The 12,483-nt window shown below is 58.5% G+C and overlaps 1 protein-coding gene across 4 annotated transcripts in view; it reads right to left on the bottom strand.

Moving 5' to 3' along the window:
• The window catches only part of GOLGA3 (golgin A3), a 45,903-nt gene that overhangs the window by 13,370 nt on the left and 20,050 nt on the right, over positions 1–12,483 (bottom strand). For all 4 annotated transcript variants that reach the window (XM_045534090.1, XM_045534089.1, XM_045534088.1 and 1 more), the window contains 7 exons: positions 9,984–10,186; positions 7,577–7,714; positions 6,066–6,227; positions 5,388–5,756; positions 2,758–2,835; positions 1,644–1,907; positions 168–262 (listed from right to left, as the gene is read on the bottom strand). In XM_045534090.1, the coding sequence (XP_045390046.1) occupies positions 168–262; positions 1,644–1,907; positions 2,758–2,835; positions 5,388–5,756; positions 6,066–6,227; positions 7,577–7,714; positions 9,984–10,186 (1,309 nt within the window). The remainder of the gene's footprint in view (positions 1–167; positions 263–1,643; positions 1,908–2,757; positions 2,836–5,387; positions 5,757–6,065; positions 6,228–7,576; positions 7,715–9,983; positions 10,187–12,483) is intronic.

Consider the following 12,483-nt stretch of genomic DNA (forward strand, 5'->3'; position numbering starts at 1 on the left):
GACTACAGGCACCCATCACCACGCCCGGCTGGCACTGTAAACATAGAACTTAACGCTCCAGGCCGCCTTTACGTGGCCCCAAGCTGCTTCTCAGAGAGGGCGTCCAGGCCTGCCTGTGCACGCTCACGCGGCGCTCACGCCACCATCCCAGGCAGGGGCCAACTTACTTCCTGGCTTCTTGCTGCAGCTCTTGGATTTGTTTCTTGAGCGCCTCGTTGGCCTCCGCAAGGGTGACCACCTGCCCCTTGTCACACTGCAAGGACTTCAGGAGGAAAGACAGCATGAGAAATGCAGATAAGAGGCACAAGCCGCCCGCCCCTCACCTGACCCCTTGGGGTCCACGGTGCCATTGAGGGCTGCCCTTGAGGACTCAGGCCTTGAAGAAAACCCTGACAGGGACGTTTGTCTGTTCAGAAACAACACTCCACAGAGGTCAAAAGTCTTTCCAGCCCGGGTGTGGTGGCTCATGCCTATAATCGCAGCACTCTGGGGGCAGAGGCAGGAGGATCACTTGAGCTCAGGAGTTTGAGACCAGCCTCAGCCAGAGTGAGACCCTGTCTCTACTGAAAATAGAAAAATTAGCCAGGTGTGGTGGCACGTGCCTGTAGCCCCAACTACTTGGGAGGCTGAGGCAGGAGGATCACTTGAGGCCAGGAGTTGGAGGCTGCAGTGAGCTGTGATGACACTACTGCACTCTACTGGGCGACAGAGCAAGGCTCTTTCTCAAAAAAAAAAAAAAGAGTTTCCAGACGCTGTGTGCAGAGCACTGAGGCACAACAGGGAGGCAGTGGGTGACAGGAAAGCCCCCGCCCTGTGGGCCTCCTGGAGCCCTAGGACCCCCAAACCGTGCTGCCTCTGCTAACCTCCTGTGTGGCAGAGAGTGCCCCAGAACCAGCTCAGCCACAGCAACAAGCCACTGCAGGTGGCAGGTGTGACTGTGCTTGGCCGCACACTAGGGCCGCCTCGCCACCCCGGGGCTCTGCCAGCCCCCCGCACTCTCTGCACTGATGGCGTCTCCCCCCAGCCTCACTTAGCACCGTCCACTTGCAGCCCTCGGCCTGGCTCCTCACAGGGCGGGTGCCTCAGCCCCCGGGCCCCCGTGGCCCTCGGCTGGCCCTCTCGTGCACTTGGCCTCACACCCTGCCCACCCCGCCCCGAATCCACTGTTCTTCCCTGACTTCTCCTCCCAGGATGAGACACCTGGGCGTCCCGGACATCTGGGCACAGACTGGACTGCGGCCTCCGCCCCCGCCCCCACCTCTCACCCCTCTGCTGCCTGCCAAGGCCTGGCGACCCTCGCCCGCGTCCACACACCCGGGGAAAGCCCCGGCCAGGACCAGCGCGGCACCTGCCACCCCAGCCCCACACTCCAGCCACGGGACTCAGCCGCTTGGACTGCTGCACCCTGATGGGGGCTCTGCAGATGCTCCCACGGCAAGAGGGCGGCCCCCGGCGCCGGCACGGCCCCTGCCCATGTGCCCCCCTAGCCCACATCACCGCCTGGACTGGCCCGTCTGTCCAACCGGGACGGAGGCTCCGAGAGGGCCTTGTCCTCGGACGTTTCTCTGGAAGCCTCTCCCCGAAATGCCCCCACCCCCCTACAACACAATCCGAACGGATCCAACCCCGCACGCCCGGCAGACCTGCAACTGCGTCTCCATCTCGTCCCGCTCCTTCCGCACGGACTGCAGATGCCCTTCGAGATCGGCCATCTGCCGGTGGAGCTCGGACGCCTCCTTCTGCAGGCGGCCGTGCTCCGACTGCGCGGCCCTCTGCTCCCCGTGCAGCCTCACCAGCTCCTGCCTCAGCCCCTTCACCTCGGCGTCCAGCCCCTTCTTTGCGGCTTTCAGCTCGCTGACCAGCCGGTCTCTGGAGGTGGCATCCCGCCGGTAGGCCTCCACCATCACCTGCCAGGAGGCAGAGCCCAGGCACTCAGGGGGCGTCTTGCCAGGGCCCGGCCGCTGCAAACAAGGTGTTCGCCACGTGTCTGCGGCAAAACTCCTTTGACCTGAAGATAACACACTTCACCAGCACCTCAGACACCCCCACTTCATCCACCCAGTGATGGCAGGGGCCGCACGGACTCTGCGTGACCCTGGAAGCCGGCCCACCGGCCTCCCAGACATCACTGTTCTGAGCCGTCTGGCAGCTCCTGCTCCCGTTGGCCGCGTCGCTTGGCTTCGACAGGTCGTCCCCTGGCCTGTGCCGCAGTGATACGACAGAACACTGCTCATGACCCTGCTCTGGGGGTTCCTGCCTCACGCCCCGTAGGGCGCTCGACCGCGGCTTTGCGAGAAAGTGTGGGGTCAGAGTCATTCCCCCAGCAGGAGGTATGAGCCTCCCCGACAAGATCTACGTTCCGTCCCTGTCTGGTGACACCAGGATTTGTTTCCATCCTGGAACGTGGTGTGAATTTTTCAGAGACATTTTAAACGGCAAACGCAACCTGTGTGATAACAACGTGCAAAACACACACAACTCTCTGAAGCGACTGATGGCAGCGGGTATCCTGACAGGTGTGATGACAGCTCCACTGCTGAGCTGGGGGTCAGACCCCCGCCCTGCCTGGAAGCGCAGCCTGACTTGGGGGATTAAAATGGGGGGCGGGAGGGGACCTTAGAATCAGTGAAGTGCCTCGGAAAAATTAAGGGTCTGGTGCTGCCTCCTCGATCAGTTCCTTCTACTGAGGCAATTACGCCGCCCAGGATTTTGCTCATATACTTGTTTTACATGAAGAAACCAACGACACATTTTTACCTTTTGTTGAATAAACTGCTCCTTCACTTTCTGTGTCTGCTTCTTCAGAGTGGCGGTCTCCTGCTGCAGGTGCTCCACCTGTGGGGACAGCAGTGCACAGACGTCACACGAGGGCTCCAGGAGGGGCACGTTTGCAGCCTGAGAGCTGGGACCCCTCTCACCACTGCGAGCAGGAAGGAGCGGGGAAGGAGGGGGGGCAGGGTCGAGGCGGGGGACACAGCACGGGGGGGCGGCAGGGCTCTCCTGGGGCCCGCCAGGGAGGGGACACCTTCAGCTCACAGGCCGCAGTGCTGCAGCTCCTCGGCTCTGCTCGTGGAGCACAGAAGCAGCCACAGTCAGTAAAAAAACTCGATTTACTGCTTCCAATAAACATTTACAATGCTCGGAGGTGAGCTGGGTCCCCAGGCTGAGTGTGCCAACCCCAGGCTGGGGTCCTGGCCTCTGTCACAGGCTGTTGGTGCTCACTGGTGCTGTACGAAATGCAGAGCCCCAGGCCCCACCCAGACCTACTGAGTCTGAATCCGACGTGGAAACCCCAGAGGATCCAGGAACACAGGACATTTGTGAAATGCTACTCTGCCTCAGCAAAAAATGCTTAAGCAGCTGGGTGAAGCCAGGTGTGGTAGTGACTGCAGTCCCAGCCACTCGGGAGGCTGAGGCGGGAGGATGCTTGAGCCCAGGAGTTGGAGGCTGCAGTGAGCTGTGATGACGCCACTGCACTCCAGCCCAGGTGACAGAGCAAGGCCCTGCCTTGAATTAAGGAAAACAAAGCAACCAGGTGACAAACACACCAAGGCCCTGGGCGTGGAAAGCACTGGCCACATCGTGTGACGGAGATGCCACCACGCGCCATGTCACGTGGGGAGGCCCTGTGAGGTCACGTTTACATGCGGTTTCCAGTGCACACATTCGGAGTCACAGTCTCTAGAACCGGGCAGGAGCTTGTTTGTGGCCAAGGTTTTCCTCCTCTACAACAGGAACATACTCCACGCAAGTCCTAGTCATCACTTGGGTATGACCCAGAAATGCACCATCTTCCCCGACCCTCTGGAGAGTGGCTCCTTCAGGAACCCTCCTAAGACGGATCACAGCACTGCTTTGCTTCGAACATGTCATTCGTCCCCTCCCACAGGTCCCCATCACCTGCCCCTGGTCCCACAGCAGCTCTAGGTGGGGGCAGAGGCTTGGAACCAGGCACAGGGGGCGCCGCGGTCAGACAAGCCTCCAGCCCCATGTGGACAGGCTGTTTCCAGATGCCCCACACACCCCCGCGGGCGAGGCTGGGGCAGCGGCCGGCACCGAGGCTGGGACGGGGCCAGTCTGTTTCCCAGCCGGGCTGACTCTGGCTCCCCAGTCAAGAGAACAGCACTCAGAGTCGGAGAAGCAGCTTCCTGGTGAGACAGGACACCACCCCAGCAACTCCATCTGTTCTGGGGCAGCCTCGACCCAGGGTAAACCTGGATTAGGTAACTGCCAGCGCCTTTGTTAGTAACAGTGAGGTGGAATTCCAGTGTGACAAATAATGTCTGGTACCACCAAAGGCCTCTTTCAGAGTTTTCCAAATGTCAGCCGATGCTCCTCTTACTGAGCAAACAGTAAAATAAAATTCAAATTCAATAACAGCATTCTGACAATTGCTCCCAATTAACTCCCCAACACGGCAACCATGACTGTCTCAGAGTAAAGAGCCTGAGTGTGACTTGGTGCCGTCGGGACAGGCAGCCTCCTCCTATTTTATTTCCCAGAGGGAAGACAGATGCGTGATTTCCTCTCGACCTTGGACCTCACAGAGTGGGATTTATTTATTTTTAAAGTTATCTTTAGGTTTATAGACTGAGAGGGCACAGTGTAGTTTTGCCACATGGACACAGGGCACCGTGGTGACATCTGGGCACTCGGTGTGTCCACTTGCCCCAGACCCCTCCACCGTGTCCCCTGTGTCCATCACCCCACCCTCGTGACCTCGTGTACACGACTCAGCTCCCGCTGCGAGAACACACAGCGTCTGACTTTCTCTTTCCGGGCTGTTCCACTGTAGAGTGGGATTCAAAGACAGCATCATTCCTCGACACGGATCCTGCTTCTTCCACACCCTCTGGCTTCTCTGCTCTGTCTCCGTTTTTAAGCATGTTTGTCTCCACCAGGGCCACATCACGCTGTCAGCGTGTCAGCTCTCCCCTGGCATGATGTGCTCGCAGGGGACCCTCACACGCTCCAGGCCCCGCAGTGAGCTGTCCACAGGCCGGGCCTTGCTGGCTCTGGCCCAACCCACGCGCCACCTCACACCACAGCTGCCCTGTGGGAGCCCGCGGGGGCCACACACCGGCACAGGGAAGGGACGGCCAGGTCCCTGCAGCTGCCCCTGACTCTTAGTGCCCCGCCCCCAGTGCAGACACTGGTGTCTCCTGGTAGACCACACAAAAGCCTCACATGAAACTCAGTTTCCCAGGTCTGGGCGTCTCCACTCCAGCAGTAGTGCAGGGCCAGACGCACGGAGGCTGGTGGGATCCTGTCCCCTTCCCCAGTGGTCACCCACGTCACAAAACAGCACGTCCACACAAAGGACCACACATTCGGCACTCGCTCTCGTGTACATGATTTTGATTCATAACAGAGTTCGACTGTGTTACCTGGCAGGTCTTCATGGCCAATTCTTCTCTCAGTTGCTCTAAAATTCCAGACGTTTCCTCAGTGCCTTCCTCGAGGCGCTTTGCTTCTCTGTCCAGCTCCTCCTTGCTACTCTTGGCCGCCTGCAGGGCTACCTCCAAGACGATCTTCTCGCTCTGCAGGAAGCGGATCGAGTCCTCCCTGGAGGCTGCCTCCCCCTGCAGCTCCCCCAGCCTGGCCTGCAGCTCGTCGTACTGGGTCTGCAGGCCGCCGAGGGACTGCTCCCTGGCCTGCAGCGTCTCCTGCGTGGCCGTGAGCTGCTTCACCAGGTCCAGCTGCTCCTGCTGCAAAGCCTCCAGCTGCTGGTCTCGCTGGTGCAAAGTCAACTTAGCCTGAGAAGAAGACAGTGAGTTCAATACGGCTGCTCTCCGTCCCACTCCAAGAACTTACACTTTTTCCCTTTTCAAGTTTTAAATAATTCTGATGGACACTTTGGAGGGACTTTTTTATGCAAAATGCTGACATAGAACAATGCCAACAGCAGCAAACACATGGCCAGGTCTGCAGCAGCAGCAGAGCCTGGTGGGGGGACCCCTCACGCGGATCCAACAGACACCCACAGGCGCCTGCATGGACGCGGCCCACGTGAGCTGGACCACGCGGCTACCGTGTGCACCCCTGAGGCCGCGGCAGGTACTCGCCTGCTCTAGCTGCTGCTCCAGGGATGCTGCCGAGGCTGCCACCTTCTGCAGCCGCTGCCTCTCGTCCTCGAACTCCTCCAGCCGCCTCTGCAGGTCCTCCTCCACCATCGTCTTCGCCCCCTGGATCTGCATGAAGGCCGCCTCCTGATCCAGCATGTCAGCCTGAGCCCGGGAAACAAAATGTTTTCAAACAAGCAGGCAAATCTGGTTCTCAACAGCAGACTGCAAACCTCCCACTTCACCGGGAAACCTGCCGCCCTGGCCAGAGGCCTCCTGTTCCCTGTTCCCGTCACTGTCCTGTCTGCGGCTCAAGGGGCCAGGGTGGACCCTGTGGCCAGGCCACCTGGGGCTCCTCTCTCGGCCAGCCCAGCCCAGTCCTCCTCTCTGCTGACCCACAGGCCTGGCCCAGGAGAGGCAGGAGAACCACCCCGTCTTAAGAACTGGGATCGGCTGGGGGAAGGAAGCCTCCCTGGTTGCTTCTCCCATGAAGACAGGTGGGTGCCCGGTCCCTCCTTCTGGGGTGAGACATGGAACATTCTCTTTCATAAAAGTGTCACTTGATACCACCTGGTAAACAAAACACGACACCAGGGGACCACGGGGCAAATTTAGCATTCCTTACGTCTTGACTATGTGGGTAAGGCCTAACGTCTAGGCACACTTCTTAGGGAAAAAAACATTGTTTTTTTTAGTTTACAACCTAAAACTAATAGCTTAAAACTTTTTCGGCTCCTTTCTACCCAGCCCTTGAAGCATTACAGCCGATAGGACATGACTGTCATCCATCATCGCCATCAAAGAGCCCCCGGAATCTTCCCCGGGGAGGAGGCAGAGAGAGAGAGAGAGAGAGAAGCCCAGCGGTCAAGGGAAGCTGACCCTCCATGTGCCCGAGAGCAGCAAAGACAGCCGGGCACAAAACGCCATCTCACACCTGCCTAGAGGTTTCACACTGTTGTTTCTTCTTACGTTTTCCAACAAGACTATTAAGTAGGTATTATTATCCCCACTTTAAAGAAGGAAACAAGGCTCAGAGAGGTTAAGAAATCGCCCAGGGTCTCACAGCTAAACAGAGAACAGCTAGGTGGATCCACCCAGAGCTACGTATTTCCCATCCCCTGGAGAGGCTCTCGGCGGGCAGCAGGCAGCACTGCAGCAACTCCACGTGGGGCTGAGAAACCACCACCCCTGGGCTTTGAGATGCCGTCAGTCGCACAAACGGGCTAACCTTTTCCTCCCCACCCGCCTGGCACCCGCACTGTCCCCACCGCCGGCAATGACCAGGCAGGCCCAGGGCAGGGCTCAGGGGAGAAGAGCTCCAAAGTGTGGCCCACTCACAGGTAAGAGATGAGGGTGGAGCCCCCAAATATACACAGCTATCACTGTAAGCTGTTCGAAAGCATCAAAGTGTGTGTGTAGAAGAAACACAGTGTGTCTATGTTCAGGTGTATGTATGTTTTCTTAACCTCACCGGCTTGTCCCAAAACCCAATGAGAACAGCCAGCGGGCCTCACCTCGATGCTCTGGAGCTGGACGGCGATGCGCTCCTTCTCCTTGATGGACCTGTGCTGGGTCTCGGTCAGCTGGAGGGACAGGGACACGTTCTCGAGTTTCAGGTGCTCCAGGAGGCCTGCCTGGGTCATCTGTCCGACCTTCAGAGAAAAAGGCACGGAGTCCAAAGTTGCTCAACTTCAAGCAAGAAATGCAGACCAGCCTGTCCCCAGAGACCCCAGGGTGAGGGTCACCGGCGGCCCCTCAACGTCTCCCACGTGTCGTCCCACCTCAGACGCAGGCCGTCTGGGCTCTGTGTGCGGCCCGGGAATCAGGGGTCACCACACTGAGACTGTGCCGGGTGTGGCTGGACCCACACAGAAGTCCCTGTCAACTGCTGGGCGAGTGGCACACACCCACAGTTCCAGCTACTCAGGAGGCTGAGGCAAGAGGATGGCCGGAGCCCAGGAGTTTGAGGCCAGCCTGGGCAACATGGTAAGACCCCGTCTCTAAAAATAGGTTCCTATCGAAGGGGCATCTCTGAGCCCCCACAGCTGAGGAGCCTCATCTGAACTAACCAAACCCAGCAGATGCACCTCCCTCCCTCAGTCTGACGCCAACACGCACCTTCCCGGGAGCGGCATCCGCAGCCCAGCCTGGGGCCTGATCAGGGCCTCACGGAGGGTTCAGGGCCTACTTCAACCAACCGTCTCCTCTAGAAAAAGGAGCCCAGAGCCACAGCCCCAGGGGTGGCACAGGTCAGCCTGGGGGACTGAGAACTGAAAAGGACCTGCAAGGGCTGCCTGGGGTTGCACTTGACCTGCTCCCACATCAGAGACCACACGATGCCAAGAAGGGGCAGATGTCGTGGGCTTCAGGATCTAAACGGAAGCCGCACAGAGCCAAGAAGACAGCACTGGCTGGGGATGCATCAAGACAATGAGACAAGGGAGACGTTCCCTTCTGAATGTTCCTGGGAGCAGAGGGGGAAATCTGGGTACAGAGAATGCACTGGAAACCCTGACTGAGGAACGCTGAACCCGGGTTCCAGAGGAATTTGGCAAAAGCACCTAAGGCCCTCAGACCACCACTTGCTTAGACTCTCTATTTCTGTTGTGCAAACTACATTTCTGACTTTTGTCAGGATATTTACATACCTGACTTACTTCTTTAAATATTTTATGGCTGTAGCTTAAAAAGTGAATTAAATTGTACGATGATTTATTTCCAAGTACAGTGTAAACAGAACAAATGCTTTTCGCTATGGTCCTTTGGCTTAAAAAATATGTACTATAAATTGCAGAAAACTTCTATTTTGTATATTTGTAAACTCTAGATAAAAAAGGAAAGTTTGATAGAATTAGTATTTTACATCCTCTACTTGAGAAATAACGTTTTAACACATCTACAGTATTTCACCTGGAAACAGAGCCTGCGGCTGACCGCGGGGCTCCTCAGCACCCGGAGTCCCTCTCGCTGGCCGGGGCACAGGGACTCGGGGCACGGGCACTTTGGCCACTCGCCTGTCCTGCCCGAGCGTCTCCAGCTGCTGACACTCGGCTTCCGTGGGCAGAGGGGCAGGCCCAGAGGTGACTTCGCCCGGGGACCTGGACAGATGCCGCACCCACACGGCAGCATCAGGGTGGACACGGAGCCTCCACTCAGGAAGTGGACGGGAGAGACAGGAAACGCTCCCTACAGGGCAGTCCCTGCGGGAAACGTGGTCACCGACATCACTGGGAGCCCAGGCAGCCAGAAGCAGGTGACACTGCAGCCAGGAAGAGACACCTGCCGCGCCCAGGCCAGAGACTTTGCAACGGGGCAGGGCCCAGAGTGGAGCAGCTGGCGGAGGGTCGAGATCCGCAGCGCGGGTTTGGGGCTGAGCTCGAACTGGGAGAGCTGCCCTCTGGGGGAGGCAGGAGACTAGTGAGGGCCAGGGACACGGGACGGCCCAGAGGGGGAAGCTTTAGAACCAACAACACTCAAGCAGAAGCTGAGACTCTGGCAGAAGGTCAGGGAGGGAGGCTCCTGCCCAGGACGCGGCATGGGCGGGATTAGTGGTCAGGAGATTAAAAAAAAAATGCATCTGGGAAATCTAAAAACAGAAAAATCCTTCTATAATATTATTTGGCATTTTTCAGAGACAAGCTGCTGGGACTACAGGTATGTGCCACCACATCCAGCTAATTTTTTCTAGTTTTAGTAGAGACGGGGTCTCGCTCTCGCTCAGGCTGGTCTCTAACTCCTGAGCTCAAGCGATCCTCCCACCTTGGCCTCCCAGAGTGCTGGGATTACAGGCCTGAGCCACCGCGCCCAGTGAAAAGTCTTTTTAATTTAGGGAAAAGTTACAGCTGCACACAAAGGCGTGAAGCGTGACCTAGCAGGCCATGTGCCCATGTCTCTCCCGGGAGGGAGTGCCAGGGGCGGTACCTGGATGTGGGCCATCTCGTCCTGCAGCCTGACGCGGGCCTCCTGTGCCAGGGCAAGCTGCTGCTGGTACCACTGCCGGACGTTCTGCAGGGACGAGATTTCCGCATGGGAAGCCTTCAGCTTGCTGGTCAGTGTCGTGCGTTCCAGCTGCACCTGCTGCAGCTGGCTCTGCAGGGCTGTCATCTGCTGCCGCAGGTCGTGCACTGTGAGGGAGCAGGGACACCCAGCTCAGACTGACGGCCACACGCAGGAGAGCCCACAGCCCCGCGCGGACGCCCGACACAAAGCATTTCTCTGCAGAGAGCAAGGAACACAGTCAGGCTGGTTATTCCCAGTAATGACACTGCACAGTTGTGTGAGCACAGCATCAGCAGACGCTGAACCCCTCTCTGAGGAACATACGGTCAGGTCCTCCAGCCTCTGCTCACATTTTCATCAACTGACCAACATGGAACCTCTGCTTATGTGTGTTTCAGCTCAAAGACAACTTATATGACAGGTAATATTGATTTGTTCATGTTGAACTCACAGTCAACAGGAACGTGAAACTCCTCTAGGAAATGCGTCTTCTCCAAAAAACACGTCATAGCCTCCTTGCACTTAACACCAGCCAGTGGTTGGAGACATTTTAAATAGCAAAATCACCCAAAAAAAGCACAAAAATACAAACATGGCACTGAACAGACCAGGAAAGGGACACTGCTCACAGTCTGAGCTGAAGCGAGGTGCCTCGGCTACAAATGAGCGCTTCAGGCAACTTAAGCTTTCGCCTCTCTGCGCATGTCCACAAATGACTATTAAAGCTTTGTGAGTTATGATTGATTTGGGGGTGCAAATAAATTTAAGTGGCAAATTCACAGTTGTGGAATCTGTGACGCTGAAAATCAACTGTGGGTACACAAATTGTGGGGCACCCCGAGGCTCTCGTCTTTGAACGGTCTGCTGACATCCACCAGCCATCGACAAGCGGCAACGGTGTCCCTGCGGCCATTTCTGCTGGGCTGTGGCCAGGACTAGCCATCCCACCTGAGTTCCGGCTGGTTCTGCTGCCCAGCGAGCACTGCTCAGTGAAGCCTTGCAACCCACAGCCACAGAATTCTGCCGTCACTCAGAATGTTTTGGACCTTATAGTTTTTCCTAGGGGACTGGGTATCATAAAGCGCTCAAAAACTGAAAAATTAATAGCAATTTAAAAAGTCTACTTTTTGTTTCTTGGCTGGCTCTCTCTTCTAGCATGAGAAGAGAGCCTCTGTGACAGTGCGGCTTGTCACCTTCTCTGGGCCCTCAGATCTGAGACCTCGCCTCACATTGCCTCGGCCCTCACGCCGGCTGCACCAAGGCCCTCCTGTTGCTCAGGCGGCCCCGAGCCCCCCCGAGAAGAGCCTCATCCAAGCAGCCTTCGAGGGCGTCACTCTACACCCGCTGGGCTCTGATCTTCAGTCGTCCCACCATGCCTTGCCCCCCCCCCCACTCCTGTTCACACCCCCACATGCTGAGCAGGCAGACCGCAACCTTCTCGCTGCCCAGTGGGGTAAGAGCATCAACTCTGAGACCGGCTCTGGGGGGCGACTGAGGACGGAGCACCAAGGGTGGGCAGGCAGCATGAAGAAGGGGAAAGACACATGGCTGAGCCACAGGGGCCGCCCCGGCTCCCGCTGCCGCCCAGGTCGGGCCTACGGGGAGGCGGCTGGGCCAGAACGCTGGACACGGTGCGGAGAGCTCTAGCAACCAGCAACCTCAGTGTTCCTTTTAAATATGTTAAGTAGAATCTGCAGTTCTGTGGAACAGCAGGCAGCTCTACACCCCAGATAACACTGGACTTTTAAGGCAGAATGAGTGGCAGCCACGACCACTATGGTCAAGGGGGCAGAGTCACCTTCTAAGGTCTAATTCATTTCCCTGGACGCTCACGCAAAAAACGCGCAGAAGTCCATGAGGTCAACCAAAAAGTGTATTTCCCTTAGAAAAGCAGACATCGTATGTGTGAATTATAAACTGTGCACCCACAGCCACGCTGCCGTGGTGACGGACCGGCCCCCGCCTTGCTGGGCGGCCGGGCAGGGGCCGGGCAGGGGCCGGGTGGAGCCGGGCGGGGGCGGGGGCGGAGCCGGGCAGGAACAGGGCGGAGCTGGGCAGGGGCAGGGAGGAGCCGGGCGGGGGCGGAGCCGGGCAGGGGCGGAGCCGGGCAGGGGCAAGGGCGGAGCCGGGCAGGGGCAGGGAGGAGCCGGGCAGGGCGGAGCCGGGCAGGAGCAGGGCGGAGCCGGGCAGGGGCAGGGGCGGAGCCGGGCAGGAGCAGGGTGGAGCCGGGCAGGGGCGGAGCCAGGCAGGAGCAGGGCGGAGCCGGGCAGGGACAGGGGCGGAGCCAGGCGGGGCGGGGGTGGAGCCGGGCAGGGGCGGAGCCGGGCAGGAGCAGGGTGGAGCCGGGCAGGGGCGGAGCCGGGCAGGGGCGAGGGCGGAGCCGGGCAGGGACGGGGGCGGAGTCGGGCAGGGGCGGGGGCGG

This window comes from Lemur catta, chromosome 21 (assembly GCF_020740605.2).
Source record: "Lemur catta isolate mLemCat1 chromosome 21, mLemCat1.pri, whole genome shotgun sequence".
NCBI lineage: Eukaryota > Metazoa > Chordata > Mammalia > Primates > Lemuridae > Lemur > Lemur catta.